This window comes from Sarcophilus harrisii, chromosome 1 (assembly GCF_902635505.1).
Source record: "Sarcophilus harrisii chromosome 1, mSarHar1.11, whole genome shotgun sequence".
Lineage (NCBI taxonomy): Eukaryota > Metazoa > Chordata > Mammalia > Dasyuromorphia > Dasyuridae > Sarcophilus > Sarcophilus harrisii.
The window spans coordinates 231,893,573-231,909,254 of NC_045426.1; the positions used below are offsets into that span (position 1 = coordinate 231,893,573).

General features: G+C 38.1%; 1 protein-coding gene across 9 annotated transcripts in view; it reads left to right on the forward strand.

Moving 5' to 3' along the window:
- The window catches only part of MPRIP (myosin phosphatase Rho interacting protein), a 223,608-nt gene that overhangs the window by 123,258 nt on the left and 84,668 nt on the right, over nucleotides 1-15,682 (forward strand). For all 9 annotated transcript variants that reach the window (XM_031938253.1, XM_031938247.1, XM_031938244.1 and 6 more), the window contains exon 4: nucleotides 4,150-4,301. In XM_031938253.1, the coding sequence (XP_031794113.1) occupies nucleotides 4,150-4,301 (152 nt within the window). The remainder of the gene's footprint in view (nucleotides 1-4,149; nucleotides 4,302-15,682) is intronic.

Genomic DNA, 15,682 nt, shown 5'->3' on the forward strand with positions numbered 1-15,682 from the left:
TTGTATTCAGGACTTCTGGGAATGGAAATGGAAGTTGGAAGGCATGAGTAGATCAGAAGAGGGAGTAGCTAGACAGTTGTGTTGTCTTGGATCAAAGTGAATCAGCCCAAGGCTCGGCACTGTCCAGAAAGGCCTTCACCAAAGTCATTTGATATTTTTACCAAAAGAAGATTATTGCTTAAATATCCTTAAGTTTAATAGGCTAGTGCTTACCTGTCTTTGGACCTCAAGGAAGTCATTGAAGAAGATTGATCACTTACTCAGGTTTAGTTTGGTCATTATTGACCCTGGAAGAAGTTTGAATTTGGAAAGTGTATTTTTTTGTAAGTGATTGTAAGTAATTGTAAGTGATTGAGTAAGTGATTGAGCAGTCATTACTGATGTAAAGCAGACAGCTTGATGACTAATTCCTCACGTATATATTTGTTGTCCATTCAGAGGGCACTTGTTTTATTCCATAAAAAAGAAAAAGAGACGTGCTCTCCCACAAGTAAAAAACCTTTCATCAGTGTGTTCTTGGGCAGGGATGGTTTCTACCACTAATCCCTAAACCATCCACACCAGAGGTCTCTTATTCTGACCTCATTTTTTTAAAAAACCTGTCCAAGTGTTGGCTTACATAGCAATGGCTGTTACTAAAAAGGAGGCCTCCAGATAAGTAAGTTAGTGTCAATACCAGGAAACTCACTGTTTCATTAATGTCAACTGCAGGAGGGAGAAGCAGCCACCCAGGCTGACTCCTGGTCTCTGGGCCACCCATCCAGATAAAGAAAGGAAGTCTTTTTTCTTTCTTTGAGGCCCCCCATAGTAGTGATGCTTGTTTGCCTTGAGTACATCAAACAAACCTGAGAGAACCACTCTGACCCTCCCAGCCAACCCCTCTGAAAACAAAGCGAATTGTGAGATTTAGATAAAAACACCTGGAAGATGGTCCAGACCCTTCCCTTGTTGGCTTTGACTCTAACCTATATTTTCATTCCTTATCTCCCTCCTGGGTCCTTTGGAATTGTGCTTGGTCACTTCATTGATCAGAGTTCTTAAGTGGTTTAAAGCTATTCATTTTATAATACTGTTATATAAATTGTCTTGGTTTTGCTCACTTTACTCTGCATCAGTTCATGAAAATCTTGCAAGGTTTCTCTGAAAATAATTTTTACAACACCACAGTATTCTGTTAAATTATATGACTTAATTCATTCATTCTCCAATTGATGTGCTTTAATTCCCCTTCCACAACCCTAATCCCAAGTTTCCAGTTTTTTGGTCCCACAAAAAGATTTGCCAAAGTACCTTGCTGTATATGGATTCTTTCCTCCCTCCTCTCCCCCCCCCCCCCATTTTCGCTACCTTTTTTTTTTTTTTTGCGGGGGGGGGGGGATATAGTCTATATTGCATTAATATCATTGCATATGCAAAATTGGGTGACTTTGGGGGCAGAGTTTCAATGCTTTTCAGAATGGTTGGACTTGGTCACAGCTTAATAAACACATTTTGAAGATGGAGTTTTTAACTTGCCCAAGTTCTCAGTGGGTCAGATTTGAATCTGGATTCACTGACTCCAGAATGTCATATCTCCACTGCACTAAACTGCCTCCCTATTCCATGGCAGTGCAAATATTATCATTTCTATTTTGTAGATGAAAAAGACTGAGGCTTGGAAAATCTAAAGGATCTGTCCATAGTTAAAGAGCTGGGATGTATCAGATTATAATCAAAAATAAGTTTTTCTTAAGTGCCCACTATGTGCCCGGTACTGGGAAAGCTCTGGAGATATCCCACCAAAAGGGTAAAAACCTGCCCACTCTCAAGGAATCATAATCCCAAGGGGAGGCATTATTGTAAACAATTAGACAACATACAAGATAAAGTGGAGCTGATCACAAAGAGAAAGCATTGCTATTACAGAGTTCAGGGAAAGCTTCTTGTAAAAGATGAGATTTTTAGCTGAGATATAAAGGAAGCCAGAAGACCATTCCAGGAACAAGGTCAGCCAGTAACAATTCATGGAATTGGTTGATGGAATGTCTCCTAGGAAGAACTTCAAGGAGAATAGAGTAACTTGATTAAAGAGTATGTAGTGGGGAAGAAAGATGCAAAAAGCTGGAAAGGTAGAAAGGGATTCATATCCAGGAAACAGAAAAGGAAGGTCCAGAAATCACAGAATTCCAGGAGTTGGGATTATCTTTACAAGATTTATCCTTCAATTTATAGGAAGATTTCCTATATTCAGCCATTCTAGAGTTATACTAAACCAGTATATTTGAGAATTAAAGTCAAGTTCTTAAAAGTTGTTCATGATTGTTGTGCTGCTGAAACCAATAATAATAAAAAATATTCCAGAGAATGAAATTTCATCTCCTCCAAGAATTTTGGTGTTTTATAACCTTCACTGTTTGGAATAATTTTTGGTGGGGTGTGGGTGGGGGGCAGTATCTAAAAGTAATCATAACAAGGTCATTGGAAGGCTTTGTGGAAGATACCTTGGAGCCCCTGGGAGACAATTTCCTGTGCTGTCCCTAAATGTGTCTTTTTGGTTCTGCGACCTATGGTCAAGGCTGTGGTCTCCTTTTTCTGTCTCCCTGGCCCCTACTCTGATTCTAAAAATAATTCTGCTATTTAAAAACCATCTCCAGAGCATTGTTTTCTTACTTTCTTGAACTAGTTGGCTCTTCTGAGTCTGTGAGCCTTGCCTGCCCAATCCTAATTTTCCAGTGTTCTGCCTAATTGGTCTCTACCCTTCCTGTCTCCCCTGCGGCATTATCTTCCAGCTAGGAAACTGAAGGGGAAAGAGCCAGGTTCTGATTCTTTTTCAGGTGAAGCAAGGTGATTTCTATTTCTTGCCACCTGAGAATAGAAGAGATGGGATAAGAAGAGCCACAAGGGACTTGATAGCTAAGCTGCCTAAATTCAGTGCTTTTCTCTCTTAATATAGACTATGAGGTTGCTAAACTCTTACAGTTCTGGAGTAAGATGTGATTAACATAGGTCTAGTGAATTAGGTAGTTGAAAGTAATTTGATATCAGCAATTTAAAAAAAAGAGGCTCTATTTATACCAAAAAATTTATAGCAGTGCTTTTTGTAGTAAAAAGGAATTGTAGACAGAGCTAATGCCCATCAGTTGTGGAATGGGTAAACAGTTTATAGAACATGAATGTAATGGATTATTGTTAAAAATGATGAATATGATAAATACAGGGAATTATGGAGAAACTTAGGTGAACTGATGCAAAGTTAAAGTAGTTGGAACCAGGAAAACACCACTACACAATGGCAACAACAATATAAATTAAAAAAAAAAAACCCCAACAAATAGAACACTGTGAAATTGTAAAGATTAGGATGGATTTCAAAGAATAGTTTTGAAAGGGTACCCCCTTCTTTGTTTGTGGAGATGGGTGACCATGCATAGAATGTCAGACAGTTTCAATGTGTTGGTCATTTTTTCTGAACTTTTTGTTCTATTTCATTAAAGAATTACTCTCTGGGCAGCTAGATAGAGTGCTGGCCTTGTAGTCAGGAGTTCAAATGTGACCTCAAACACTTAAAAGCTATTATCTGTGTGATACTGGGCAAGTCACTTAGCCACAAATTGCCTTGCCCCTCCATCCCCTTTCCCCAAAAATACCCTTTGAAAAGAGAAGAGAGTCAAGGTTACATTGAAGCTTGGAAAATGATATTTTAAAATTGTATAAAAATTAAAGTTAACAGTAAAATTTTCTTTATTCAATAATATTTATTTTTCTAATTGCATGTAAAGATAGTTTTCAACATTCATTTTTGTAAGATTTTGAGTTCCATATTTTTTTCTCCTTCCTTCCCTTATCTCCCCCCCTTCCCAAGACAAAAAGCAATCTGATATAGGTCATGTACACTCATTTTAAACATTTCCATATTAGTCATGTTGTGAAGAAAACTCAGAACAAAAGGGAAAAACCACAAGAAAGAAAAAGCAAACCAAAAAAAGATGAAAATAGCATGCCTTGAACCGCATTCTGTCTCCATAAGTTCTCTCTCTGGATGCAGAAGACATAAAATTTAATTTTAAAAGAAAAGTAAGATTGTGGCTATGGTACTTGTAATTGTTGCCTTATCATGTAGCCTCGACTTCTTCCTATGAATAATCCTTTCTGCTTTTCTGTCCCTTGTAGCCTACAACCCTTCCTCAGGGCACCATCAACATGAACCAGTGCACAGATGTGGTAGACGGAGAGAGCCGAACTGGCCAGAAGTTCTCCTTGTGTATTCTGACACCTGAAAAGGAGCACTTCATCCGGGCAGAGAACAAAGAGATCATCAGTGGGTAAGCGTTGTCCGAGATGGGGAGAGGGTTCCTGGCAATGCAGCTTTGCCCAGCTGCCCAAGGGAACCTGGCTGGGTCCCCTGCATGGGTACAAACGTTCTGACTCTGTCAGGCATGGAGGATCAGGTACAGTTGGACATTAACTATTAAAGATTACCAGTCTGGCTCACCTACCTAAGTCCTGAGTTGAAAGTTTACCTTGTATAAATAGGACCCCAAGTTCTTCTCATCTGTTGACTGTGGAGAAGCTTATGTGAGTGGGAGGATCCCACACAGAGCATTTCTGGGGTCCCTCAAGGCTTTTAAATGCCCAGGAAATTTAATGTTGATGATTATGGTGAAGGTGATGATTTGTCCAGACCTCCTGGGAACTTCCACAGTGGAAACTCCCTATTCCAAAGTATATTGACCCTGACTTGGCAACTTCAGGTTGCCTGAGGGGCTGGGAGGTTAAATGGTGGCTGCCCAGTTGGTATGTGCCAAGGGGCAGGGCTTGAGACACGATTTTTTTGACCCTGTATTTATATGCCAGACTATCCTCCTCACCTCCCTGTTTCTTTCCCTTTTTTTCCTCTCATTTCTCTCCACTAAATCATGCTTCCTCCAATATACAATGAATGTATTTATGATAAGTAATAGCTATCTTAAAACGATCAGCAAACATTATATGTAATGGGGATAATTTAGAAGCATTCCCAATTAGATCAGGGTGGAACAAGATTGTCCATTATCAGCACTATTATTCAATATTATAGTAGAAATATTAGCTTTAGCAATAAAAGAAGAAAAAGAAATTGAAGGAGTTAGAGTAAGTAATGAAGAAACAAAACTATTGCTTTTTGCAAATGAAATGATGGGACATTTAAAGAATCATGGAAAATCAACTAAAAAACTACTAGAAGTAATGAATAACGTTAGCAAAATTGCAGGATATAAAATAAATCCACATAAATCATCATCATTTCTATATGTTACCAACAAAGCCCAGCAGTAAGAGATAGGAAAATCCCATTAAAAATAACTATAGCAACAATTCATAACTATAGTATGTACCACAGAGTTTTTAAGGTTATTTACAAAGGACTTTACATCGTTCTTGATTTTCAACTCATAAGGATTCCCTTTTGGGAAGGACGGTGAGAGAGATAATTATCTCCATATTACAGATGAGGAAAAAACAAAGTTTAACGAAGTTAACTTGCCTTCTATTCAACATTAAGCAGTTATTGGACTCTTACTTTGTATAAACTACTGTGCTAGATATAGAGACATAAAGAAGCAGAAGCCATCTGTCCTTTCATGGGATAGATCATTGATTTAGGAAACAATAAGGGGAGAGATTACTCTACATTGGGGTAGTTCAGACCCTTAGAAAGGAGTTGAAACTAAACCTTGGTTTTGAAGTTGAATTGACCTGATCAGAGAAGATGAGGTAGGGTATCTACAAGGTATTGTGGTTTTTAATGTGGTATCTAAGCTCTGCTCTCTCACATATTTGTTGAAAGATGTTGAGAAAGTTATTCAAACTCTCTGGCCCTCCTTTTTTTTTTGGCACAACATCAAGATTGGATCTTTCAGATCTAACCTTCAGTGGTTTTATCCCAAGCAGGAGGATGTCACCACAATAAGGAGGCAAGTGTAAGTCTTGGTTCCTTGAGGATGGGGAGTATTTTACACATATAGCACCTCTTTGGGGAGCTACCCTTGACAAGGCCCAAAGAGTGCAAATTGGGAACCAAGTTTTTCCCTACAAGTGTTTCCAGAGCTCTGATGATCTTAGGGTTAGCTTCCTGAGCCTCCATTGGCCTAGAGGGGAGTATGGAAAGAATTCCAGAATTCAGTATGCATTTATTGAGTGCCTGTGCTGAGCCAGGTGCTTCTATAAGGATATATGTATATATCTATATGTATATGGAGCAGCTATACAGAACCGTCTGTTCATTATAAATTCTGTAGGCTCTCAGAGTAAATAAGCTAATTGGCAATTAGTCTGGGGAAACTTAATGGGCGAGGTGATTGTGGAAGTCAGTGAGAGAAAGGCCTAGTTTTACTGAGAAAATGAGAGACTTTGATGGAGAAATGATGAGAATGAAGGTCAGAGCACATCTTCTTATCCCATCGTCACATATTGAGTTACTTATGATCTTGACTGTACGATCTAAGGCCTAGTTTCTTTAGTGATTTTATGCATAATACAATCCACCTAACTCATAGCCTTGAAATTTTGGAATAAAAACCTGTCGGAGCTGACTGAGGTAGAAATAGTGGGATGTACTACTTTGTTTTATTTTAAATTCGGTTCTCTTCAGTCCTCTGAGATGAGAAGTGCTGCTCTCTGGGCCTGTGTTCTTGCCCAAACTCTGACCTCTCAAAGTCTAGTATGAAAGCTAAAAAGCTAATTGAAAGCCTTTAACTTATTTTAAAGTCAGAGCTGAAAGGGACTTAGAAATCATCTAATTAAACACCTTCATTTTATTTTACTACATTCCTTATTAATGCATTTTATTTTTATAAGTCATTTCCCAATAATTCCCCTCATAGTATTCTCCTTCATAAAATCAAAACAAAAAAATTAAGCAAAATCAACCAATATAGTAATCTCAAATAATAGAAGGTGTGTATCCTTTCACATCCATTGTCCACATTTTTTCTTCTAATGGCAGGAAGTGTCTTCTGATATCATTTCTTTTTGCAGCTAGATTGCAGACTGTCTGGAAGATTTAAAATCGAAAATGTTTTGTGACCTCTGTGACTCATTTACCCTTTGTTTACCTCAGTTTTCTCATTTGCAAAATAGGGATAATAATAACATTTACCTCCTAGGGTTGTTGAAAGGATAAAATAAAGTAACAATTATAAAATGCTTAGCATTACACCTGGTCTATGAGCTAACATATAAATGTGAGCTATTATTAATTTTAGAAAGATGGTACAATATAATTGGAGAGCATTGGGAATGAAAAAACCCTAGGTTTCAGCCTCAAATTCTACCCTTGACTTGTTAGGTAATTTTAGCCAAGTCACTCCATTCCCAAGGTTGTGGAAAGGGTAAAGTATAATAATATTTATAAAGTGCTTAGCATTGTAGCAAGCCCATGGGTTAAAAACTTCGTAAATGTTAGATATTATTAATTTTAGAAGTTGATATAGTTAAAGGGCACTGGAATGGGAATAAAAAAGTCTAGGTTTCAATGCCATATTCTACCTTTGATTTGTTAGTGATCTTAGCCAAGGCACTCCACTTCTGAGCCTCTCTTATCATATGTAAAATGGGGAATAATACATACAGTACTCCTGTCCCTTACTAGGGATGTGAGGATCAGTTCACATTTGGTACAGTCTGTAGTTCATCTTTTTTAGAAGTGTAAAAAGATGTTATTAATAATATTCATTTTATACCTGGGAAAATTGGAAGTGGGAAAAGTTAAATGATTTGATCTAAATCTCACATCTCGGTCAGTGAGCATTTAATAAGTTTCCACTGTGTATCAGGCTCTGTGCTAAGAAACACTGGGGACACAAAGAAAGGTAAAAGAGGGGACCTGTCCTCAAGGAACTACATGCAGAAAAAATTGGAGAAAACCAGCAGAGAGAGGTAGTCTCATTGTGTGGGAATCAAAAAGGCTTCCTAGCTTGGAGAAAGCCAGGAGAGATGAGGAGAGATAGAGTACTACTATTAGGCCCAAGAAATTAACCCAGGTCCTCGCAAGCCCAAGTCCAATGAACTTTGTGGTTCCATTACTTTGTAATCATATATGGGATCCCATCATCATTTTACAGATGTTGAAATTTAGGTCTAGAGAAGAAGTGACATATTTACGGCCACATAGCTGATACATGGCAAACTCTTGAGCCTACAGTGTTCTCTTTTGGCAATGACATTTACAGTTTGTTTTTTTATCCTGCCACTTAATAGTTTTTTATTTTTCCTAATTACATGTAAATATAGTTTTCAGCATTCTTTTATTATTAGATTTTGAGTTCCAATTTTTTCCCCTCCACTTCCCAAGAAGACAGGCAATTTGATATAGATTGCACATGTACAATCATATTAACCATATTCCCACATTAGTCATCTTGTGAAAAAAGAATCAGAACAAATGGGAAAAACCATAAGAAAGAAAAAAAAATGCTTCTGTATGCTTCAATCTGCATTCAGATTTCATAGTTCTTTCTCTGGATGTGGATGGCATTTTCCATAATGAATCTTTTCAGAGTTGTCTTAGATCGTTGTATTACAGAGAGGAGCTAAGCCCATCAAAGTTGATCATTGCACATACATTTATGGTTAAGATGCTTTTATGTGCATTAATACACTTGAATCTCATAACATCTGTGTGAGAGAAGATGATAGAAGTTGGTATAATTATTCCCACTTTATAGAATCAGAAATTCAGTTACCTCAATCTTCAGTGTGATTTGGTCTTCAGAGTTCACTTTTCTTTTCCCTGTAGTATCTCAGGGATTTGAATGTTATTTCATGGAAAGGGGTGGAGGGAATCTTGGGGATTGTGGAAAGAAAAAGTGGACAAGGTCGAGCACATTTGCATTTTGAGGATTTTTCTTCAGTGTGATGTCTGAATTTATTGACTGATAATAGATGAATGATACATTTTTAATATTTAAATCCTACCTGCATTTGTCCTCATTCTTCCAGCAGATAGCTCAGCTCTTCCTGATTAACAAATAGGATGTTCCAGAGATGGATTTTTGGAGGGGCTTCCCTCTTCCCCTTTGCCAGCCCTATCTTTTTTTTTTTTTTTTTGGAGTCATAATCGGGAAGTTGAGTATGGGCTAGGGAATAGCTCAACAGCTCTCTTCAGCAGATATAGCAGCATCCAGGGCCCAGGAACTCTGCCAGATGTGGGGTCCAAGGCTCACAAGCCTGCCCTGGGCTTCTGATTCATGAAGTCATTGCCCTGTCTTTTACCAGGTTTCTTTGCTGGTTTTAATTATTTCTCTTCCCTCCTGGGACCTTGTGGAAAGTTGAGCTCCCTTGCCTTTGGATTCATACCAAGTTTGACTCAGTAGGATAATCTGTATTCTGAACATGGTTTATTCTTGAATTTTGTTTCTTTGTTGGGCTTACTTTAATGAAAACAATTGAATTTTATATTCCTATGACTGGAAAGACCCTGAGTTTTAGGAATAACATCAAAGGGAATAAGTATTATGAATCTTTTTTTTTTTAAACTATTTTAATCAGGTGGGAATAATTTGTCCTCAAATGATGGAGTGGGGGTTAAATGATGTCCAAGATCACAGAATTATAGAATTTAAGGATTGAATGGCATTTCAACAACCAATCTAGTCCACAGAAGGAATCCCCGCTTATACCCCCAAATGAGTCATCCTCCTCTGCTTGAAGACCTCTGAGGAAGGAGCCCCCACATCCAGAGGCACATCTGGATCCACATCTGGACAGCTTGAATCTTCGGGGCTGCTTTCTGATGTTCAGCCGAAAGCAGTCTCTTTGCAGTTCCTAGTCTTTGCTCCTGATTCTGCCTTGTGGAGCCAGAATGAGTTTAATCCCTCTTACCCCTGAAAGCCTCCAAATACCCAGGTACCACTATTACATTCCTCTTTTCTCTTCCAGACCTTCTTAGCAGTTTTCCTCCTGACTAAACATGCCAGGTTTCTTCAGTGAGTCCTTGTATGTCACAGTCTCACAGCCCTCATAATTTTACCTGTCTCCTGTAGACACTCTCTGTGATGGCCAGGACTAAGGTCAGGACTCTAGAGGAGGTCTGACAAGAGCAGAGTATGGCGAGACCTTCCTTTCTAGCCCTAATATTCTGTAGCTTCTCTTATCCCATTTAGAAGGAACTATAACTCTTGTGTTTTAAATTTAGGATCCAGAAACTACTGTTTGTATATGAGCTTCACATGATTGCCTCATTCTACCCTTCTGTGAAATGGTTTGGAATAGGGATTAATAGGTTATGTGTTCTAACATGGAAATCAAGTCAGATGGTGAATCTGAAGGTGATTCTGTCAGTTCACTGAAGCTGGTCCTTCATCCATGTATTCAGTAACTCATTCTGAAATATTTGAGCACCTGCTTTGTGTTCCTTTTCCTTTCCACTCAGTGCCCATCCTCTTAACTCTTTTTTGCCCTTATATTTTCTCTTTTATGTCCATATGAAATAACAGCATTGGGTCTGAACCTAGAGTTGGGCAAGCCAGGTGGTGTTTCTGCCACTTGTCTCTTCAGACTCCTTAGGTAGAAGAGACCATAGTAGTTTGGGATTTAAATCCTTCCCTTGCCTTTTACATTTTCTGCATCATTTGTAGTTTCATCCTGGAATAGCCCCTTATAACTGAAAAGTGAATTTTGTTCGTAAGACTCTGAGAGGTGAGTTTGAGGGAACATAAGAGTTTTTTAAGTCAGAGGAGTAACTTCATGATGGAAATCTCAGCCACTGTAGCAGGTACATGTTAGTGTATTTTATATTTCATTATGTTTAATTTCACTTTAAACCAAATACCATCAAAGAGGCTAACTACCTCTCATGAAATCATAGATTTTGAGTTGGAAAGATTCTTATGAAATTATCTAAATTCTCTGATTTCAAGAAATCATTCTGAGAGGGGGTTCCTTGGTATGGTGAACAGTTCAAAGATTAGGACCCTCCTCCTACATCCTACCATTTCTCTCCTTTCTTCCCCCCCAAAGAGATTGCCCAAATTTTAGAATCGGACATTATTTCTCATGGGGAAGATCAAAGGATAGTTTCCTTTGTTTGTTTTGCATTTGCCACCCTTCCTCATCTCTTAACTGGTGGACTGGGGGTGCTCAAATACCACATTGCTATTTTCCTAAATAAGATTGTGCTACAAGTTCTTTCCACTCCCTAAATCCCTGCTCTAAACGAACTGATCATCAGAATCCATTTTGAACATGTGCAGCTAGAGTTGGGCCACCTGGCCAGCCACCCTCCCTGCCAACTTACCTCTCCACCTTGCTCTTACTGGGTTTACTCTTTTATGATTATTAATGCATTTGGATAGTGTTACTTGTCTTTTGTGAGAACAACAGTCAAAGGGCTTTGGCAGATTGTTTTCTCCGGTAATCCAATCATCCCCTGGACACTCAGCTGCAGTGTTGACAATAACAAAAAAAAAATGAGATGGCATTAAGGTCTACTTACCTCAAGTACATGCTTTCTGCCAGGGCTCCATTCCCTAAAAATATTACCCTGTTCATCTAAAATTTTCCTCTTGTTCTCTCTTTAGGGTTCTTATAGAAAGACAAAATCCAGAAACTTGCCTCATAGAGGGATTTTCACATTTCTGCCTTGGGGAGAAAAACTCCTTTCAGTCAAGGAAATAAGAACAGGGATGTTTGGAAGCTGGTTGGAATCAGTGGGATGTAGATATCATTGATTTGGGAATATCCGTAGTGACCCAGGATGGCATGAGTAATTGATGCACACAGAATTTAAAAGCCTCATTTTATCCAGCAGGCTCAACCTCTTTCACTTCTTGGCTATTAGATTTGACAGTCTCTTGATTGAATGGAGTGTAGGTTCATTTCTACTCTTGTTCCCTCATCCCCCCTTCTCCCCAAAAAGTGAACTAGAAATGAGAGTCAGGAGATCTTTATTCTAGCATTAGCTTTGATGCTAACAAACTATGTGATCCTGAGTAATATCCTCTCTAGACCTAAGTTTTTTCTGTAAAAATGAAAAGAATGGACTAGATTTTTAAGGATCCTTTCAACTCTGTCTCTGAGTTATATGTAGATCTTTTAAATCACATTCTCTCCTTCACATCTCTGCCTCTATTGCAAGGATTCTCTTCAATAACCTAGGTCCATGGATAGATTTCAAGGGGTCTGGGAAGTTGAACTGGAGGAAGAAAAGAAAGGCCTTTATTTTCAGTAAACTTAATTTTTGAGCCATCATGCATTTCATATTAAATCATGACAATCCACTCTTTTGGAGGGATTTGAAATGAGCTGAGCAGAAGGTGAGCACCAAGAACTAATAGTACAGGGGACTCTAAAGACTTCCTTACAGGAGAATTGAGAGAATTATCTCTCATTGAACTTATAAGATCTTCTAAGACGACTTGTCCAGTTTTCTGGTTCCTGAGTATATGCAGAGATTGATAGGCCCTTTGTGGAACATCAGTATTTGGCGCTTGAGCTCAAGGTCACTGATTTTCCTGGCCAGACCTTTTCAGCCAATATAGCAAGCATTGAATATGGAACCAAGGAATCTAGGAACAAACTTTGTCTCTGTGCTTCTCTTCCTGTGCCAGGTGAGCAAGACGCTTAACCTATGTAGGCTTCAGTTTCCCTGTTTGTGAAAGGAGGTGTTTGATTTAGAATGGATTCTATCATTTTGTTCCTGTAATTTAAAAAAAAAAAAGTTTTAAGAGAAATATGGCCTTCTATCCTTCTGAAGGAAGGAACCCACAGGAAAACTTAGAGTGCCTGAAATGTATTCTTTCCCCATAAATGTTTTTCTCTTACTTCCTTTGTATTGGGGTTCAATTCCAGAAAAGAAACCAGGAAGTTCTAGTCCCATGCTGATTCACTGAATAGTCACTATTTGGTAGGTAGATGGATTAGACTTATTCTCTGTGGCTCTAGAAGAAATGGATAGGAATTATAGGGATGTAGATTTTTGTTCAATATAAAGAAAAACATAATTGAAGGTTCTAATGGAAAGCTCACTGACCAGGAAAGTGCCCCTATAACTTAATAACTATGTGATCGCGTTTAGGGCTCTCAAATTATCCCCTTGTCTGTAAAAGGAATAAAATAATAACCAGTAGCACTCACTTCACAAGCCTATTAGGAGGATTAAATGAGACCATAAAACACGCTTTGCAACTCTTAAGGTGCTCTATGTATGTCAGCTGTTATTTCTTCATCATCTATTAAAACCATCCAAAAGTGGAGTCAGCTGCTCTAAGTCCATCGCTGGACGTCTTCAGGTGGAGGCTGGAAGACCACTCAACAAGGATGTTGTCGATAAGATTGCTGATTCACCCAATTTTGGACCCAATGACCTCTGAGATGCCTTCTCACTCTTATATTTTTAATATTATATATTATTTATATATTATATATTTTGCATATATTTTTATATTCATTATTTATATTATCATTTTTTATTATATTTATTTAAATTATATTATTTATATAATTATATAACTCCACAAACCATTTGTTAGGCATCTGCTTTTTGCCAAACACTACAGGAAATTCAGAGATAATTAAGATACGGACTTGGATGCTTGGTGTTGTACGTGTCTGGGATGGGACAAGTTGTTCCAAAAGCTGCCTCTGCTCGGACTTGCTAGCTGTTTCTTGGGTATCGAGTGACCCTGCCTAAGGGCTCACATTTAAGCCTCAAGAAATGTGCCTTATTTCCAGTGTCGGGTCCTTATTCCCCTCTGACTTTTTAAAGAGCCTTGGCTTCAGGACCTGGGTCTCCAGGGGCCCTGCTCTTCAGCATGGGATGGGAAGCTTCTTCCTGCCTGGGCCAAGGGGCCTTGCCCTTCCCCTCACAGGCCTTTTTCCCTGGCTTTGGGCCAGGGTCAACTCTGCTCTCAAATCTTCTTTTAAATAAACTCTCAACTCCATTACTCAGTAAGTCTACTTCCTGCCAAAGGAACCAACAGCCGGGGCTTCTGTTCTCAGGACAGAATGGGATCCTGGCTCCAGGGAGGGAGACAAGAAAATGCCTTCTATTTCCTTATTCATACTGTTCAGCTCTTTGATCTCAGCTGGTTGGGAGAAGTCCAGGCCAGGCCCTGTTCCAGGATCAGAGGAAGTAGGAGAATGGTTTCCCTTGAGGACAAAGTGGTTAACTAGAAACTATTTATTTATTTATTATCTATAGTTCTTCTTTAGCAGAGCATCTTCTCAGTACTTCATCTGTCTACACTGGCCAATCTGAGAAGTCCTTACTGTTTAATTTATAAATTTAAAATTTTAATTTATCATTACTTTTTTTTTTTTTTTTTTAGCAAGGCAATTGGGGTTAAATGACTTTCCTAGGGTCACACAGCCAAGATGTGTTAAGTGTTTAAGGCAGGATTTGAACTCAGCTTCTCCTGACTTCAGGGCCAGTGCCCTATACATTGATTTCTCTTTGTACAGAGAGGCAAAGGTAGAGTAAATAGAGAGCCCCTATTGAAATTAGGAAGACCTAAGTTGAATTCTCACCTCTAATACATGACTGTGGTCTGTGAGCTAGTCATTTAATCTCTTAGTGGTCTAGGCAAATTTTTATTTCTAATAATAGCTTTTTATTTTCAAAATACATGCAAAGATAGGTTTCAGCATTCATCCTTGCAAATCCTTGTGTTCCAAATTTTTCCTCCTCCCTTCTCCCTTCCCCCTCCCCTAGATATCAAGTAATCCAATATAAGTTAAACATGTGCAATTTTTCTAAACATATTTCCATATTCATCATGCTGCACAAGAAAAATCAAATTTAAAAAGGAGAAAAAAATGAGAGAATAAAGCAATAAACAACCCCCCCAAAAAGGATGAAAAATACTATGTTGTGATTCACATTCAGTCCCTCCTTTTTCTGGATGCAGATGTCTCTCTTCATCACAAGTCTATTGGAATTGGTCTGAATCACCTCATTGTTGAAGAGTCAAGTTCATTAGATTTGATCATCACATAATCTTGCTGTTGTAGTGTACAATGTTCTGTTGATTTTATTATCAATTCATGGAAGTCTCTGTAGGCCTTTCTGAAATCCTCCTGCTGACTGTTTTTTTTTATACAACAATAATAATCCATTAGATTTATGTACCATTACTTATTCTTCCATTCCCCAACTAATGGGCATCCACTCGGTTTTCAGTTCCTTGCCACTACCAAAAAAAAAAAAAAATTCCTTGCTGCTTTATAATATATTTTAGGACTGGTACAGCTGGTCTACTTTCATTTGCATTTTTTTTCATTAATTCCTTTACAAATTGTGACCTTTTGTTCTTCCAGATGAATTTTGTTATTTTTTTCTAGCTCTATAAAGTAATTTCTTGGCAGTTTGATTGGTTATGGCACTTATTAAATTTCTGTAGGATTGTCATTTTTATTATATTAGCTTGGCCTACCCATGAGCACCTGATATTCTTCCATTTGTTTAGATCTAACTATATTTGTGTGGAAAGTATTTTGTAATTTGTGTTTATAATAGTTCCTGGCTTTGCCTTGGCAGGTAGACTCTCAAATAGTATATATTATCTACAGTAATTTTAAAAGGAATTTTTCTTTCTATCTCCTGCTGCTGGACTTTCTTGATAACATATAGAAATACTTATGGTTTATGTGGATTTATTTTGTATCCTGCAACTTTGCTAAAGTTGTTAATTATTTCTAGTAGTTTTTTAGTTGATTTTCCAGGATT